General features: G+C 47.3%; 2 protein-coding genes across 3 annotated transcripts in view; both read left to right on the forward strand.

The window, feature by feature from the left end:
* Positions 1-2,447, forward strand: part of zgc:110366 (uncharacterized protein LOC550476 homolog) — a 67,407-nt gene extending 64,960 nt beyond the window's left edge. For both annotated transcript variants that reach the window (XM_051933049.1, XM_051933048.1), the window contains 2 exons: positions 1,006-2,101; positions 2,138-2,447. Coding sequence is in view for 1 of the 2 variants with exons in the window: in XM_051933048.1 (XP_051789008.1) it covers positions 1,006-1,107 (102 nt within the window). In the remaining variant the exon portion in view is untranslated. The remainder of the gene's footprint in view (positions 1-1,005; positions 2,102-2,137) is intronic.
* Positions 2,448-4,999: 2,552 nt separating this feature from the next.
* On the forward strand, positions 5,000-10,351 carry s1pr1 (sphingosine-1-phosphate receptor 1). Its single transcript, XM_028812427.2, has 2 exons — positions 5,000-5,093; positions 8,728-10,351. The coding sequence occupies exon 2, from the start codon at positions 8,828-8,830 to the stop codon at positions 9,959-9,961; it is 1,134 nt and encodes a 377-aa protein (XP_028668260.1). The 5' UTR covers positions 5,000-5,093; positions 8,728-8,827; the 3' UTR covers positions 9,962-10,351.
* Positions 10,352-19,474: the final 9,123 nt, after the last annotated feature.

A 19,474-nucleotide genomic window follows, 5' to 3' on the forward strand; every position in this document is an offset into this window, starting at 1 on the left:
GGGATTTGTAAAAGCAGTGTTAATGTCTGTGATGCACCATCTGTTGGAGTAACAGAGACATAGTAACTGGACAGACACACTTCTCCATTTAATAAGGTGGATATACATGTGTATGTACAGTAGATGCAGATTTGCAGTACGTGTATAGAAACAGTTGAATTCTTACTTGCATGTCTGACCCCTGCCGTGATTAACAAGAAAGTATTATAATGGAGAGCTTCATTGTAATTCATAGAAAATATGATGAAAAAAACTGACTGATTACTTGTAGCAATATAAATAAATAACCTTGTTAAGACTGGAAATAACAATTTCTATCTATCTATCTATCTATCTATCTATCTATCTATCTATCTATCTACAGTATGTACATATGTGCATATAATATAAATATATATACACACACACACAATGTCTTCAGAACGTATTCAGACCCATCACTTTTTACACAGACCTTAAATAAATAAATAATGAAACAGCCGTCTCCCCCAATGGTCCCCATCCAGCCTGACGACAATCCTCAGATCCAGGTGTGTGAAGCTCGCGCCATCAGGCTGGCATGGCTGCCACAACAAAGTGCCGAGTCAAGCGTCTGAATGCTTGTGCCAGTGTCAGATTTCAGTTTATTATTTCAAATAAATTTGCAAAAGAGATCTAAACTGCTGTTTTCACTTGTGGGGTGTTGATTGTTGCTTGATGAGTTTATAAAAAAAAAAACCACAAGTGACCTGGTGAAGGCGCTATATACGCAGGCACACCTCTGTCTGGCGCTGGACGAAGGCCTCCGCTCTTCTTGCAAATCTGGGGCACCTGCCTGTTAAAGGTTCTGCTCTGCTATTTAGGGGCCAACCTGGGTGAACCCATAAAATGCCCGTTGAGCCAGCAGATGAACACAAATGTAAATGTGTCACTCTGTGTGTCACTCTGTGTGTGTGTGTGTGTGTGTGTGCCGCTCTGGGGTCTCAGGGTCCTCCCACTGATGTCCCCCTCTGTTTTGTCCCTCAGGTTTTTGACTTCTGCCTGGAGCAGCAGGACCAGGACCTCCTCAACCACCTCACACCCACCCGAAGGATGATCCACCTGACCTACCCGCTGTGGAACGGATAACCTGAAAGACCAAAATCGCCCCCCCCTGCACTCTGCACACCCCCCCCCCCCCCCCATGCCCCGTTGTGTCTCTCTGCCCGAGATGATGAAGTTGCACCCGTGCCCAGTGCCTCTATAAATCAGCGTTCGAGTTGCCCATCTGCTCCCTCCGCCTGGATGACTTTAATTTTCATGTCTGATGGGGGGGTTATGTGCCCCCCATTTTCTGCCCTGTGATTGGCCGCTGACGCTGACTTATTCAGGTCTCCTATGCGCGCCCCACGCCGGCTCAGCTGCTCCTTTTCTTCTTCATGTCACGCATGGCAAATAAACCATAAGGCAGATCGGTGAGTGGGTACAATCAGCGGCAGGGTCCTCTTTAAGGGTGAATTTGTTAGGGTCTCCGCTCGGGGGGCCGTCTGGGGGGCTGCACCTTATTTCTCTCATTAATTGCTGTGCTTAGTGCACAAGAACAGATTTATGGGAAGGCAGATGGTTTTACTGAGTACCACCTGGGCCACGTGACCCACCAAATCGTCTTGCCTGCCTTTGACCCTCGTCCTCTACATGCAGGCCTTGGCCTGTCGGGCTTCTGGCCGTCCAGCTGTATGCGAGATGTATGGTGGGCACACAGAGTGGGCACTGTACAGGCCAACGAGATCAAGACTAGACCAGTGCCTGGCTGTGCCCTGGAGCTCCCACCTTACACGGCTGCTGCCCACCCAGTTGTCACACATTAACGTTAAGCTCAGGAGCAGGGGGCTAAAAGAGAGCCCACCCTGATGCCACGCACATGGAAGTGCCCAGCTTTCAGGCTGTTATGACAGATTTTTCCAAATGCCCTGCACAGGTTGCTGGTTTGTGCCCCAGGCCTGGCATTAACAGTGATGGGCGCAGAGCAAATTCTAGAAATTTGACACATAAACACTAAGGTTGATGCCCCTGTAAAAATGTGACCCCCCCAAGTGCCTGATGAGGCACTTTGATGGCTTTTCTAATAAAGACATCCTAGTCAGTCTGGGTGGGCTCACACACACCACACTCCCCCCAGTGATGCCCTGATTTCCATTATGAACACCACAGGTCTTTGCCTGTTGTTGCCATCCTGCAGTGGGCTCTCCTTATGATGGCACTTGAGGTGCCACCAGGAGGACACTTCGACGTCCCAAGGTCTGACTCATCTTGTAATCTACAGATGAGGGTGGGCACTGCTGTTGGTCCTCCTGGTGCTGCCATTCCGGACCTTCCAGCAGGTGAGAATACGAGGGTCTGCTCAGAGGGACTGTCCAGGTAACCCGGTCCATGTCATCTGGCGGACCCTCCTCATGGGCACAGCCAGGTCACCCAAAGGACAACCCCCCCCCCCCCATAAGAAAAAATGAAGCCCACAGGCACTGCTGTGGACATCTCTGTGGAGACCTCCTGATGGAGACGACCCTTCAGCGGGACATTCAGCAACTCGGAGGGTCCTGACCTTCAGTCCTGGTGGGACCCCCCCGTTGTGGCGTTGACTCCGACCCACCGTCGTCTGGCAGGCCTTACTTTTTTTCACAAACTGCATGTGTTAAACATTTCGAGAATAAAACGAACATTTCAAAGAGTTAAATGGGCAGGAATTCCTTCTTGTAGCTTTTTGGTGTTCTGGTTGTGCCCTGTGATGGACGACCGCCCTGCCCAGGTGCCCTTCCTGCCTGCTGCCCGGGATGACTGGCTTAGGAAGATGGACGAATGTTCTGGTTATGTAAGGGGGGGGCACGCAGCCTCACGACAGCAAGACTGGGGTCCCAGTGACCAAAGTTGGCCCCCCTGACGTGTGTCTTCACCCTGGTGCCCTGTCCACATGATGGTCCTGCCTTTAGGTTACACGGATCGGCTGCAGCTGCCCGGCGCCTCTGCTCTGGATACGCAGTTTGAAACCAGGGATGGATTATTAACTAAAAAAAAACGTACGACCGCACCCCTCGGGGTGTCCTGTGGGGGGCGCTGCAGTGGGAGTGTGGGGTACTGGACCTGCTGTTGTGGGTCACTCACTCCCTGCACCACCAGAGTAAGAGCCTGGTTGGCATTGCCAGCGGTCAGACGGACTCGTACCCAGTGGGTGTGGGGGTCCAGCAGCGCTGCCCTCTGTCATAAGGGGGTCGTGTTTGGTGAGCACTGGATTCAGTGGGCTGTGACCCCAGACAGACCGACACTGGGGTGGTCTGCAGCCAGGTTGAGGATCAGCGCCCCCCCCAAGTCTGAGGTCCTGGTCCTCAAGGGTGGGGATGAGGTGCTGTCTCAAGCGGAGGAGTTGAAGTATCTCAGGGGTCTTCTTCACGAGTGATGGAAGAAGGCAGCAGAGCAACATCTGCAGACGTGTGGACGTTCTACCAGCCAGTTGTGATGAAGAGGAAGATGAGCTGAACAGCTGAAGCTCTCCATTTACAGGTTGATCCACCATCCCAACCCAGAGCTCGTGACAGAAAGACCTTGACTAGGGACTCAAGCAGTGGATATGAGTCCCCTTCACAGGGTGCCAGGGCTCAGCATTGGAGATGGGGTGAGGAGCTCAAAGTCCAGCATCCAAAGGAGCCCGTTGACTTGGCTCGGGTGTCTGATTAGGACCCCTGCAGAGGTGTTCTCGGGGATGTCCAGCCAAGGAGGAGACCTCGGGGCAGACCCAGGACACATTCTCTCTGGTGGTCTGGGACCACCCTGGTATGCCCCTGGAGGAGACGGAGGAGATCCGGGTATGACGCCAAGGTGGATACGTGGCAGAAGATGGATGGATGGAATCACACGAGTGGTAATGGCCAACCCCTTGCTGGCACCTCCATCTGCTCAGCTTGTCATTAGTTGTTAGCAGCTGAATACAACTAAGAGGACACCACAAAAAAGAAAATGACAAACACTGAAAAACAGAAGTAACTAGCAGTGCCAGGAGTGGAATAAAGTGCCAAGACGGCCATTTAGTAAATACCTCACTGGGAAACATTTTGTCCAAATGCGTGAGTGTCCATCCAGTTGCTCTGTCTCTGTTGTCCAACAGACGGCGCATCACAAACGAGAGCCAGTGGACGGACTCACTGCACTGCACACGTTAACAATGACTACGTCCAGCAGAAATCAACATGTCCACCTCAAGGAGAGGACAAGTGCCAGTGTGTCTGTCAGGTTGCTATGTCTCAGTCATTCCAACAGACGGCGCATCACAAACATTTGGAGTAGGATGTATTACTACAAATGTTTGTGATGCGTCATCTGTTGGAATGTGAAATGCAATGCATTTGAGATACATTCCAAAATAGATGGTGTGCTGCAAAATGTCAACGCTGAGACAGAGGGGGAGCACAACTAGTCCTCCAGAAAAGACCACCCCAACACATAAACATAGCAGGGGATGGGTCTGCTAACAAGGCTGCCCCTCAAAGTCCCAAACTGTCGCTTCAGCCACTGCCCTCCACTAAACACAAGCAGTGACCCTGAAGCAGAATGTGGAAGTGAAACCATCAGCAGAGACAAATATAAAGGAGGTCAGGGACACGTAAGGCAAGCCATAAATAAAAAAATAACGGGACGACCCCAAAAACAAAAGACAGGCCCCTTCCACCAAAATAGAGTAATGAAAAAAAAAAAAAAAAACTTCAGGAGAACCAATTTTGGCCTGATAATTTAAATCCGCTTATTTATAGACAGATTGAGACCAACGTCAGTCCAAAACACGCTAAATGACGGAATCCTACCGAGCCAGTGAGCCGTGACGAATTTACTCGGCTGTTGGGAACCTGAACGCATTGTCTGCTAATTCGCCCTTTACGCACGCTATTGTTCTCCTTGGGGGTGCAGTAAAGGGGGTCAGAAGAGTGCACAGCGCCCCCCGGTGGTCTTAGAAAGTACCGGACGGAAAGAGGAGGCTCCAGTACTGCACTCTTAACAAGCGAGCGACTGGCAGACGTGCATTTGGCTAGGCTGCGAGGTGGAGAGCGCACATCGGGACTATCGTGGGGCGCAGCGAGCGCGCAAAACAGGTAAGATGGGAGGTGGGGGCTCTCCGGTGACTCACTTCAGTTCAGACAGAGCGCTTGTACCGATTAACCGGCAGTCCATCCGTGCATTTTCACCCCCGTTGGTTTTTCGTGTGGCTCCACAGCTTTTTTTTTTCAGCGAACCGGCAAGGCACGTGAAGGCGCGCGTCTGGGGTGCTGGATGAGGGTGAAGGTTCAGTTACACATAAATCTGTGGAATAAAGTAATAAAATAGAAAGAGTCGCACATTCTCTTCTAGAAATTACCACACTTCATATGCATTACAAAAATAACGCACTTTATTTGCACTGCCACAACCCCGGGAGATTTTCTTGGAGAATGGTGAGGGTTGATAGCCCGTTTAAAAACTTTACGCAATTGCGCAGAATAATGATTTTTATGAGCAATATGGGGACAGATTTTTAAACGATGGAATTGCGGGTAGTTTAAAACAAAACGCATAAAAAGATTCTGCTGCTCACCGTATGCTGAACCTCTGACAAACTGGCAGTTGCTGGAACGAAATAACGGACGGATGGGTGGATGTCGTATAGAGAGGACTTGTATGCAAAAGGCGTTTCAAACTTTATCTAAAAGTTTGTTTTCTTCGAAATCTATCTGTCCATCATATAGTGCCTTTCACATCTATCTATCTATCTATCTATCTATCTATCTATCTATCTATCTATCTATCTATCTATCTATCTATCTATCTATCTAGCTCCGCCGCTCACAATGAAATCAGAAACTTTACGTCATCTAAGGTGCCCGTTGGAGGCTTCTGACCGCATCAGCCGTTTGGGCTCCCAAATCCCTCCACCCTTTCAGCTCACATCGCATTGTTTAGGGCGGCACCTGTTAGCGTTACGCATGAAAGTCAAATTTCGGCTTTTCCTTTCCATACGATGTGCCTGCCCGCTGTAATTAGCATCGACGGGAGCAGCCACACTACATGCGCAATGAGTCGAGTGAGAAATAAACAAGCGAGATGAAGAAGTATGCCGGGATAAAGGGCAGGAGCAGAACTCTCGGAACTTAGGACGTATCTAATATTAATTAACTGTTCTCTTTATCCAAGGAGACTTACAATACCTGAGATACAATTGTGTTTTTCTTTTTTAATTGAAGCACAGGCAGGTGAGGTGACTTGCTTATAGTCACACTGGATTTGAGGTCCAAAGACGTAACCACTATGCCACACTATCTATCTATCTATCTATCTATCTATCTATCTATCTATCTATCTATCTATCTATCTATCTATCATTATATAGCGCCTTTCACATCTATCTATCTATCTATCATTATATAGCGCCTTTCACATCTATCTATCTATCTATCTATCCACTACGCAGATTCCACCTTTAGTGTACAAATTCTGGACCCAGTCCTGATGTGACGGTCTGCCTGCCAGGCGCTCTCACGTACGCGCCGCATCTCTAATTACCGGGATGTGGGACAATTTGCTACATTGTCAGTTATAATAAAAGAGAATCGTAGTGGGGGCCCTCGCCCGTCCATTGAATGCATTCAGGACTGAGTGCCCGATTGTACAGACATCTCTTGATAAAAAGAGACATGAAAAGACGTGATTTTCGTCCTTTCTGAGAAAATGTGTTTGCTAAAAGACGCTGAATCCTCAAAAGTGTGTTACTAAGGTTGGGATAAAGTTGGTCGCTGAAGTTTCACTCTTATACTAAGTGTCGTCCATTGTTTGGGAATTGGATGACTCGACATCCTGAGAACAAGCCGTCTGAACACTTCAAAGCATCGAATCCGAAAACCACTGACTGGCTGAAGGGCTGTCGGAATTCAAGGGGACTGGGGGCTTCCAAACCCGAAGTGAATCTCTGCCTTTCTAAAACTGTCGTCAAACATATTTCTTTGTCATTTAGCCAAAACTCATTTATCTGTAAATATCAATCTATCTATTCACGTATCGATCTTTGCCATCATTGATTTATAATTATTAATATTAGTATGAATGTTATTTACTAGTGTGATAGCTGTGGATGGAACTATGTAATTAACAGAAATCATTAGAACGTAAGAAATTTGGCAAACGAGAGGAAATCGTCTATCTATCTATCTATCTATCTATCTATCTATCTATTATATAGTTCCTTTTTCTATCTATCTATCTATCTATCTATCTATCTATCTATCTATCTATCTATATATCTAGTGCTTTTCACATTTATCTATAGGTATCTTTTATATAGCACCTTTCATTTCATACTTGTCATTTTTTGATCCAGCACCTCTCATTATTATTTGTTTTATGTAGAATCTTATCTCCCCATCCAGTATATAGTGCCTTTTATCTATCATTTTCGTTTATTTCCATTTTTTTGGCTCGCTTGTACAGTATTAACCTGAGTTATTAGGCGGGATTTATACTTCACGCGATGCATGCTCTAGCGGACGCTCCTGCTACGTAAGCGTTGTAGTGTTTACACCTGTGCGCGTACTTTACGTAAATCTGGAGGAGTCCACCAGGTGGCAGTGCGAGATATCATCACGGTGAGAACAAGTCCGGCTTCTCTGTGTTGTGAATTGCCTACAGCACCCATTAAATTCCGATGACACCTTACCGCAATATCTCTGAAAAGGATGTTTATTGATTAAATCCAGGGATGTGTCCATCCCAGCTAGCACTGGGCACAAGTGAGAAACAATCCCTGGACGAGGCCTCGGCTCATCGCAAGGTGAATACAAGCACACACATACACACTGGCGTCATTTTAGCGGCACCAAATCCCCAAATCTGCATATCTTTGGAAGGAAACTGGAGCACAGTGTGGAAACCCAGCAGGAAAACATGGAAACTCCAGGCAGGGAATATCAGCGACGTGACTCCCTGCAAGACGGCAGCGCCAACGCTCCGCCACTGTGTCACCCCCAGGTGTGTAATTATTAACAAGATTCGTTATTTAAACGAAATTACCGACTTATCTGTAAAATGTAATATACATACTTTAATGCTTTTCTTCATGAAAGTGATATCAAGTATAAATCTAAGGATTCTAAATGTGCAGAGAGTTGAAATGTCATACATTTAATGTGCTCAGTGTGGTGATCTATTGCTGGCGATCCGCTGCTGTCAGGACCAGAGGAAGCCCTAGAAAAAAAGATGGCACAGAAGACGGTATGTGAGACCTTTAAAATGTATCGTGTCGTTACGATCGGGAATATCCAACGCTTGAATATAAAAGCACCACGAATACATCTGTATGTCCGCATTTTGCTTCACCACATTGAGCCATTCATCAAACATCGATAACAAAGCGGCTTTCTGTCACATGTCGATAGTAAACAGTGACTCTGACGTCACATTCCAACTTTTAGCACACTGCGCCCCCCGACTTTTTGCTGGGACTGCAACTCGCGCACGCGTTGCGTTAATTTCTGAGGACCTGCTCAGAGGATGCATCAAATGAACGCTCAGAACGCGTGGCCGCCATGATACGGGCGCGTATGCGTTCTGAGCGTGAAGTGTAAATGAGCCCTAAAGTCCTTTCAGTGCGGACCTGTCTGTCTGTCTGTCTGTCACCTGCACATCTGCGCCCACCCTCCTGCCTATAACCCCGAGGTCCTCCCCAATTCTTTCTTCATTTGGTTTCATTTCTGTTTTCAGGACGGACGCCATGCAGTCTCTCTCGGTGTTTGACGCGTTTGACGAGACGGCGCGGAGCACGGAGTGAAACGCAAGGTGGTGGCGCCATCTGCTGGCCTTCATGGAGCGGACGAGCGCAACTCATCCATACAGCATGGGCCTCACGCAAGGCGAAGACCTGATCTTACGGCATTACAACCACACGGGCAAATTTCGCAAGGGCGGCGACTCGAGCCTGAAAGCCGACTCCGTCATCTTCATCATCGTCTGCTGCTTCATCATTCTTGAGAACATTCTGGTCCTGCTGACCATATGGAGAACAAAAAAGTTCCACAAGCCCATGTACTATTTCATTGGGAACCTGGCACTTTCGGACCTGCTGGCAGGAGTGGCTTACACGTGCAACATTTTGTTGTCGGGCGCCAACACATACACTTTGACGCGCCACCAGTGGTTCCTGCGGGAGGGCAGCATGTTTGTGGCCTTGTCGGCCTCGGTCTTCAGCCTGCTGGCCATCGCGGCCGAGCGCTACCTGACCATGCTTAAAATGAAACTGCACAACGGGGGCAAGACGTACCGCGTCTTCCTGCTCATCAGCGCCTGCTGGTTTGTGTCGGCCATTCTGGGAGGGCTGCCCATAATGGGCTGGAATTGCATTGCACAGCTGGACAGCTGCTCCACCGTCCTGCCTCTCTACCACAAGACCTACATCCTGTTCTGCACCACCGTCTTCAGCATCATCCTGATGGCCATCGTTATCCTCTACTCCAGGATCTACGCTTTTGTGAGGATCCGGAGCAGCCAGCTGGTTTTCAGGAAATACTCCACCAGCCGGAGCAGCAAGAGCAGCGAGAAGTCCATGGCGCTGCTCAAGACGGTCATCATTGTGCTCAGCTGCTTCATCCTCTGCTGGGCGCCCCTCTTCATCCTGCTTCTGCTCGACGTCGCCTGTCAAGTGAACACGTGTTGGATTCTATACAAGGCCGAGTGGTTCCTGGCGCTGGCTGTCCTCAATTCCGCCATGAACCCGCTCATCTACACCCTGACCAGCAACGAAATGCGCAGGGCCTTCCTCCGAATGCTCCTCTGCGACTTCTGCAAGGGCACCGGCCCTGGGGCTCAGCTCAAGCGCTCCATCATCGGCGGCAAGGACTTCAGCCGCAGCAAGTCGGACAACTCGAGCCACCCGAACAAGGACGAGCCCGAGTCACCAGAGACGGTCGTCTCCTCTGGGAATATTAACTCGTCCTCTTAAAGGGGACGTATGGCGGGCCGGGTGTGAAAACTGGAAGGACGAGGCCTGCTTTGGACACAATGGGCCAGCACTTCAGACAGCCAGTGGCAGGCCAGGCAGCGGGACCCTTCCATTGTGAAAAGAGACTGTGCCCACCCACTAGCCCGCCCTGGCACACGGCACTGCTTACACCCTCCTGGGGGGCCAAGACTATTAAACTACAGTAGCCCTGCACTTAGGGATTTTGATGTTAATTTGCACAAAGTCTGATGGCTTCGGTTTTTAATTTCTCTGTATGGAAAAGAAGGAAAAAAAAACAACAACACACAGCTCTTGTTGACCGTCTGCTTACCTTGTACAGTGTAAAAGTAAAAACAAATTAATATTAATAAAAGAAAAAAATAGCTTGGATTTGTCCAATGTGTGTCGCCATTTATACTGATCTTGTATTGCCAGGCTGCTAGTTGATTAGTGAAGTAACTGGAGACTGAAAGCTTGAAACGGAGCTTCATTCATGTATATGGAGCTGTTTAGCTTTATCAAATGTGTTATTTCCACCCTGTTCAGGGGTTGGTTCCCTCTGTATAACCAGTGCTGCCAGAATAGACATCAGCCTCCTGCACTCCCTGAACTGCAGAACCGGGTCATAAAATGGATGGAAGGATTAATGAAGTGTTCATTGAGGGCCTTGCAGTTACCACTTACAAACAGCAGATGGCGCTCAGGGGCACAGTATCAAAAACACCGTCTGGCCTGCTGCACTGGTAACAAACAGCGAAGGTACGCAGGTGTGTAATGATGGCGCCGCCCTGCACTTACTGCATGAGCACAGCAGAGGGCGCATGTGAGTGATAAACACCTGCGGAACAAAAGAGACGGAGAATTGGGATGTGCCGCACTACATAAATGACAGAAAGGTAAAAATAAAGGAAATGTGCTCTACTAAATGATAGATAGATAAGGCACTATATAATAGATAGATAGATAGATGTGAAAGGCACTATATAATAGCTAGACAGATGTAAAATGCACTATATTATAGATATAGATAGATGTGAAAGGCACTATATTATAGATAGATAAGGTTCTATATAATAGATAGATAGATAGATGTGAAAGGCACTATATAATAGACAGATGTAAAATGCACTATATTATAGATAGACAGACAGATAGATAGATAGATAGATGTGAAAGGCACTATATTATAGATAGATAGATGCAAAAGGCACTATATTATAGATAGATAGATAGATGTGAAAGGCGCTATATTATAGATAGATAGATAGAGGCACTATATTATAGATAGATAGATAGATGTGAAAGGCACTATATTATAGATAGATAGATAAGGCTCTATATAACAGATAGATAGAGAGATGTGAAAGGCACTATAAAATAGATAGACAGATGTAAAATGCACTATATTATAGATAGACAGACATATAGATAGATAGATGTGAAAGGCACTATATTATAGATAGATAGATAGATAGATAGATTACCTTGTAGTAATATTTGAATGAAACATTTGAAAAACTCGAGAGCACTACACAGGAATAGCGTGAAGCTTTCCGTCCCTACACCCCTTTTGCTTGTACAGTTTTGGCACTGCTAGCAGGAACTGGCAAGCAACAGGAACAATGAATGGTCTGTAAGTGACACCCCAGTCCTCCCATTACAGCAGGCAGACTATAAACTTTCTAATATGGAGGAACTCATTGTTTGTAGTACCACTGGCCGTGAACCTGAAATCCCAGGCTAAATTAGCAAGATGGGTGACTGCAAGGACCTCCTCAGTATAAGAAGACCATGCTAGACAGGAGGCCTCATCCCAGAACCCCACATATTGCTTCTCCATAGTGGGCATGACAGCCATAAGAAAGGCAGAAATAGTGGTCTTGCTTGTTGTTCTTGTGGTTCACTCCAGGCAGTGAAGACGGGTCACTCTGCCTTTTGGGTCCTCCACAGTAGGGATGAGCGGCCACATTGTGCCAAACCTTAGATTGGCTCCTTAGCCACTCAGCTGACACTGTGAGCAAAGACAAGACTTTCCAAAGCCGCCTTTGTGCTCCAGGTTGGTGTAGTTCTGTACGCTTGTATAGTTCAGGTAGGCCGATGTCCAGAGTGAAGTTTCTCCCAACTTCTGGTTTGCCGCTAAACTGTTCCCTGAGGCTGTCCATCCCTTCATACGAGACCAGGGGCGTCCAGCTCCAGTCCTGGTGGGCCGCAGTGGCTGCAGCTTTTCATTCTAACCATCTTCTTAATTAGTGAGCCGTTCTTGCTGCTGTTTTGCCTCAGTTTTAAATTGACGTGACTCGGACCCCCTTAGTTGTTTCTTTTCCCTTAATGAGCAGCCAAACAATAATGAGAGTAAAACAAGCCATCACCTGACCAGCTCACCTGAAAAATCAAGAAAGGTGAAGGGTCTCAGTTACGTTGGTCTGCTCAGGGCACCAAAACATCTTGACGGTGGTCTTAGGAAAAAAAAAAACAGAAAATCAACAGTCTGCTGTGGCAGAACGAGAGCAGCGACAAGTCAGGACATTCAACGATGGCTTTAATGAACAGCAAGAACTGGCTTCTCGTTAAGAGACTGGCTGAAGTCTGACGCTCACATGTAGCTGGTCTCCTTGTCGGCTCGTTTCACGTCTCAGTTCTGTTTAATGAAGAAACAAATTAATTCAGGGGACTGAATCCTTAAAAAAACAGGGATATTCAAATGAAGGGAAAAGGAGTTAATTAGCAGTGAAAACTGATTAAGAAAAGGGTCAGAATGAAAACCTTCAGCCACTGCGGCCCACCAGGACCAGAGCTGGACACCCCAGTGCTAGATGGTTCAATGCCTCTGAAGTTGTAGAGTTCAATCTTAATGGCCTTACTCAGAATAAACAGCACAGCCAGTAGGGGGCAACGCATACCAGTCACATTTGTAGGTCGTGTGGTTTATGAGCCTCTCCTTCACAATGGGCAGCCATGTTAGATCCCCCCTGCCCACCCCATGCCTGCTAACTATTGTAGAGGAAACACATTTGGACCATCTTGTCATTGACGTTGGGACACGTGGGCCTGGAGCACCAAGGCCTGCCCTGCTCTACTCACTCACTTACTCACTTCTGCTGTCCCTTTGCTTGTAATGAAATGAATCATCAGGTCATCTGGCTTTGTTTCTTTCTGCTTAGTCATCCTCACGAGTTCAAGAGTTCAAGCATTCCCAGGGACGGGCGCAGGCCAATATACGGAGTCGGGTGGCTCCGTTCCAGGACTGAGGAGGCAGTCAGGCTCACCAATCGTCTCCTGTCCATCCGGCAACGCCTAGGGGGTGTGCAGTCGCGGCATCTGGCAAATCTGACGCTATGAGCTTCGGGAGTTTGCTTGTTTCTTTACAGTGTCTAGCTGCTGTGTCACTCGACATGTTAACATCAGTAGGATTACGTTGTCAAGTTTACATGGGAAAAGTGGGGCATTTGAGTTTCAGACAGACGAGAACGAGAAGCAAAGTGAGAGAAGAAAAGAAAACAACATCATTGAAAAGCACGACCCTCCCTAACAACGTGACAAACCATTTCTACTAAGACATACTTACCTTAATTCTGGAGACACTCGTCATTTTTAAAACTTTACTACCCCGATGTTTATCTTAACTAGGGGGCTTCACCCCCTGCTCTCTTCGCTCGCCAATCCCCTGACCTTCGCTATGTGCCAGCCGCTTCTCGTCTCTGCCACTCGCTTATGTGGATTTCACTTTCACCAAACAACAAAACTTTTAATTCTCGTGGATACGCCTCTTCATTGGGAAGAAACTCTACTTTACCCTGATGGCAACACGAATTAGACGATCTACAAGTCTCTCAGGATGGCACAGTGGCGCAGTGGTAGCGCTGCTCCCTCGCAGTAAGGAGACCTGGGTTTGCTTCTCAGATCCTCCCTGTGTGGAGTTTGCATGTCCTCCCCGTTTCCGCCATGCAGTCCAAAGATAAACTGCAGACACGTGGAATAAGTGACCAAGTAGTGTGGTAGACAGCAGGACTTTAGGGACCTTCAAAACTCAACTTGATGTTATTTTGTAAGAATTAAATGGTACAGGACCGGCAAGCTTTGATGGGCTGAATAGCCTGTTGTAATGTTCTAATAAAATAATATATGAGAGGTGGAGTAGGATTTGGGTGGCACGGTTGCGCAGTGGTAGTGCTGCTGCCTTGCAGTTAGGAGACCCGGGTTCGCGTCCCAGGTCCTCCCTGCATGCAGTTTGCATGTTCTCCCTGTGTCTGCGTGGGTTTCCTCCCACAGTCCAAAGACATGCAGGTTAGGTGGATTGGCGACCCTAAATTGGCCCTGGTGTGTGCTTGGTGTGTCCTGCGGTAGGTTGGTGCCCTGCCCGGGATTGGTTCCCTGCCTTGCGCCCTGTGTTGGCTGGGATTGGCTCCAGCAGACCCCTGTGTTCAGATTCAGCGGGTTGGAAAATGGATGGATGGATTAAGATTCTTTTTATTAAGCACAATGAGTCTTTGTACGAAGAATGAAGTGTAGGATACTATAATAGAGTCTCCTTTAGATAAAGTTATCCCATCTGGTGCTATTCCAGATATTGGTGTTCATTTTTGATCCAAACCATCTTGGAACATTAGGAGAAAATTTAAGCTCAAAATGGTCCAAGTGTAGAGCAGACTTAAAGGTGTCACCCAGTGAGGCGGGCATCGGTTCAAAGTATTCACAACTGTGACCTCGTCGTGGGTATATTTTAGACAGTATTAAAAGTTATATGTGTGTCCTGAGGGTGGCACAGTGGGTAGCGCTGCTGCCTCGCAGTTAGGAGCCCCAGGTTCACTTCCCAGGTCCTCCCTGCATGGAGTATGCATGTTCTCCCCGTCTCTGCGTGGGTTTCCTCCCACAGTCCAAAGACATGCAGGTTAGGTGCATTGGCGACCCTAAATTGTCCGTAGTGTGTGCTTGGTATGTATGTGTGTGTGTGTGTGTGTGTCCTGCAGTGGGCTGGTGCCCTGCCTGGGGTTTGTTTCCTGCCTTGCGCCCTGTGTTGGCTGGGATTGGCTCCAGCAGACCCCCGTGACCCTGTAGTTAGGATATAGGGGGTTGGATAATGGATGGATGGACAAGTCTCTCATTTAACGTTTCAATCTGAACAATATATTCAATCTCTTTTCGCTGTTCCTCTGTTTCACCAAGTAATAATTTCCATTTTTTTGTGCCAATGCGATCTTTCCTATTCCTTTTTTTTGAGACTTTTGAATATTCGTACTTCCATTATATCTAACCTGCTCTTCCTGTGTATCGTGCCAACGTTTTTGAATTCTTTATGACGTTCTACTTTGTCATCTACTCTTTGTCTTTTATTTCTGGCCCTGGGCCTGGTTAAATCTCTTGGCACAGAGATCAGGCTGTGGTGGGCAATTTAGGCCTGGATATTGGGATACACCCGACTCTTTATGAAGGATGCCCAGAGATCTTTTATGCCCACAGAGAGTCGAGCCACGGGTTTTACATCTCATGTGAAGGTTGGCACCCTTTATACCGCATAGTGTCCCCGTCGCTACACTGTGGCATTGGGATCCACATTCAGACTACAGGGTAAGCACCCACTCCCAGGCTTGCCAACACCACTTCCAGCAGCAGGCCACGTTTTTCCAGGTTGGTCTCCTATCTGAACGTGCTTAGCTTCAGGTGGATTCGTAAGCACTTTGTATGTGCGCCGTGAAAGGCACTATATTAAATAAAATAGTCAGACCGGCAGCTGTAAACAGACCCTTGTGAGTGTGGGTTGACATGTGTGTGTGTGTATGTGAGTGTGCCCTTTGATGGACTGGCACCCTCTCCAGGGTTGGTTCCTACCTTCCTGATGCTGCAAGCGTAGAGTGGCACCCAATCCTGGGCCGTTTCCTGCTGTGCACCTGATGATGCCAGAACACGGGTTCCTACAAAGGTAATAGATGGATGGATGGATTCTTCCACTTCATGAACTGATATCCCATACCGTACAGTGCTGGCTTCTGGTCCTGACGCTCCAGGAGACTCACATGCCCCCTGTCATTCAGTAATACAACAAAATGAGATTCAGAAGAATGGATGAATAAATGGATGGGTGGATGTTGTAGCAGTTTATCCTTCATAGTCATTGTATGAAGCCAGAGAACTCCAAGTGAGATTCAGTTTCTTATCGGACAGTTAGGTTTAAAGCAAAGACCTCTTTAGCGTGATAACAGCACTGCAATGAGCAGATGAGAGGCTCCCCACTTTGTAGGAGTTGAGGAATCGAGGAAGGGAACAAATGGAAAAACTTCCTGTGTGAAGCAAGGAGAGGAGACGACCAACAGGTGTGCCCCATCATAAATCCATCCATCCATCCAACCCGCTATATCCTAACTACAGGGTCACAGGGGTCTGCTGGAGTCAATCCCAGCCAACACAGGGTGCAAGGCAGGAAACAAACCCCGGTTAGGGCGCCAGCCCACACACCAAGCACACACTAGGGACAATTTAGGGTCGCCAATGCACCTAACCTGCGTGTCTTTGGACTGTGGGAGGAAGCCCATGCAAACACGGGGAGAACATGCAAACTCCACGGGTCCCGGGTCTCCTAACTGCAAGGCAGCAGCACTACCACTGCGCCACTGTGCCGCCCCCATCATAAGTGACCTCCATAAATAAATGCAGCTCCTTACTTTTAAGAGTACAGATGGCACTTATTTAAATATGTATATTTGCTAGTCTTCTCCTTCTTTCGGCTGCTCCGGTTAGGGGTTGCCACAGAGGATCATCTCTTCCCATATCTGCCACCATTCACCTGCATGTCCTCCCTCACCAAAGAGACGATTTAAACGAATCGCTCAGGTTCAGTTAGCAAATCAGGCATGAGAACTGAATCGGCAACGTTTAAAGTGCACATTACAATCAGGTTTCTTCCATCTTAAAAATGTTGGGAAATTAAGGTGCTTTCTAAATAAACAGGATTCTGAGAAATTAATTCCTGCATTTATTTCTAGCAGGATTGACTACTGTAATGTGGTGTTCACTGGATGTTCAAACTGTTCTTTATACAGCCTCCAGTTAATTGAAAATGCTGCTGCAAGAGTCATTACAAGAACAAGAAAATATGAACACATAACCCCAGCTCTAGAGTCGTTACACAGGCGCCTGGTTAAGTTTAGGACAGATTTCAAAATCCTCCTTTTAACATTAAATGGCCAAGGTCCAGTTTACTTGTCTGAACTTATCATGACTTACAAACCAGAGCGCACATTAAGATCTCAAGATGCTGGTCTGCTTAGGATTTCAAGAATTACTAAAATAACACGGGGAGGTCGAGCCTTCAGTTACAGGGCCCCTAAATTGTGGAGTGGTCTGCCCACTACTATAAGAGATGCCCTTTCAGTCTCAGCTTTTAAATCTCATGACTTCAATTTAGCACACCCTGACTAGAGCTGCTGATTAACTGTACAGACTGCATCTCTGTTGTTAGTCATTAGAACTAATAATTTATTAATAATTTTTTGTTGTTGTTCTTTATTTCACCTTATACGATTTCTTGTATTAGGAATTTGTTAGTTTTCACATACCATTTGGGGTCAGAGCACAGGGTCAGCCATTGTACAGCGCCCCTGGAGCAATATTACAGATTAAGGGTCTTGCTCAAGGGCCCAGCAGAGTAGGATCTCCTTTGGCAGTGACGGGGATTCAAACCAGCAATCTTCGGGATACCAGTGCAGATCCTTAGCCTCAGAGCCACCACTCCACCCTATTCGGTTTTCTCTTCTTGGTACTCAAATGTGGCACTTGGTGCCACTGCCCACCTGCCAAGTTGTTTTACCTGCCTAAGGTAAAGTCATCCCTGATGGAAGATCGCAGGAATCATCGGGTAGAGGGGTCCTTCATCTGATTGGCTGACCCAGCACTGACTCAGCTGTGGAATGGCCAATAGGGGGAGGCAGCTTGATGGCCGAGGTATCCAGGACTCTAAACAAACCCAAATCTTATTATGGGATATCATCTACTGTTAAATTCTGCTCCGTACTTGTAATATTTTTATTTTTTATACTGTATTGAGGATTTGTTCTGTTCTGTGTATTGTATTGTATTGACCCCCTTCTTTTTGATGCCCATTGCACGCCCAACCTACCTAGAAAGGGGTCTCTCTTTGAACTGCCTTTTCTGAGGTTTCTTCCATTTTTTCCCTACAAAGGTTTTTTTTTTGGGAGTTTATCTTTGTCTTCTTAGAGAGTCAAGGCTGGGGGGCCTGTTAAAGCCCATTGTGGCACTTCTTGTGTGATTCTAGGCTACACAAAAATAAATTGTATCGTATTGTATTGTATTTACAGCCAAATCTCAAAGCAACCACAGGGCACACAGACTGTAATAATCTGAAGTGGTCATCAATTATTTTACCTGGTATGCAGTGTTCAGCTGCTGTCCTGTACTGGTGGACCAGCCTTCATTAAACTATTGTAACAGAGCTGACAAGTGGCATCTTCCCTGAGATTACTCACCACCATTATGAGTAGGCATTACATTGTATAAGTGAGCAGATTCAGAGCCAGCTGCAGGAGAGCCTATAAAAACTGCAAGCCTGCAAAGTCACATGTGAATTTCACAGAGAGCGGTCCTTTTAAGGACAGAGAGCTATGTAAAACAACCACGTAAAGAGCACTACATTGATGTCAAGAGTGGGATGAGAAGATCTACAGCCTGACTTAGCCAAGCACCTAGTACTGCAAAGATCTAAAATGGAATTGCTGGGCTCTCCTGAAAAGATGTTGGTGGGTCTCGATGCTGAGATCCTGGGTCTGGTATTGCAGCATAAGTACAGGGAGAAAGACAGCTGAGAAGACTGCTATACCTCTGCAGCGCCACCGCCACTTCTCCATCTGCTACCGTCATCAAAGTGGGTGTGCGGTCACCAGTGGAGTTTTAGACTATTGGAGTTTAGGAAAAGTGGGGCAAGTTGAGTTATGATTGACCCCAGATGAGCAGTGCGAAGAAGGGCTGGTGGTAACACTGTGCAGGTCAAAGAGGACTTACAGAGCAGCCGTGAAGGGAGAGTCTCAAAGCTGAGACCCGGGATTGGAACACCATGTACAGCGTCAGTTCAGTCAAGAGACTGGCACATCTGCAGCTCCACACAAGGAGGTTCATCTACCCACATGTAATGGACAGATCACAGCACAGCGTTAAACATGCCCACTACACTGCAACATCCCCACTGCGCCATCTGACAGAGCAGCATTCAACATCCCTTCTGTGCCATCTGACAATGAAATGCTGAAAACCCCGACTGACGTGGCTTTGTCGGTGGCCTTGCAGCCAACAACAAAAACAAAGACCACCCTGCCATTTTGAAATAACATGTGCAGTTTCAAGGAGTTAGAAATGGGGGGGCAGCGACTTTGAAGGGAGGGCTTTGTAAATGGCACTGACAAGTTCCATCAGCCTGGGCATGAATCACCATCACTATGCACTGGCGTTCCATCATCTAAATGTGTAACTTCAGAGCCAGCCTCAGGGGAGTCTCCAAAAAACGGCAAA

Source organism: Erpetoichthys calabaricus, chromosome 10 (genome assembly GCF_900747795.2).
Source record: "Erpetoichthys calabaricus chromosome 10, fErpCal1.3, whole genome shotgun sequence".
NCBI lineage: Eukaryota > Metazoa > Chordata > Cladistia > Polypteriformes > Polypteridae > Erpetoichthys > Erpetoichthys calabaricus.

Bases quoted from the DNA above. Each gene is read 5' to 3' on its own strand.
- s1pr1 (XM_028812427.2), top strand. From the start codon at position 8,828: ATGGAGCGGACGAGCGCAACTCATCCATACAGCATGGGCCTCACGCAA.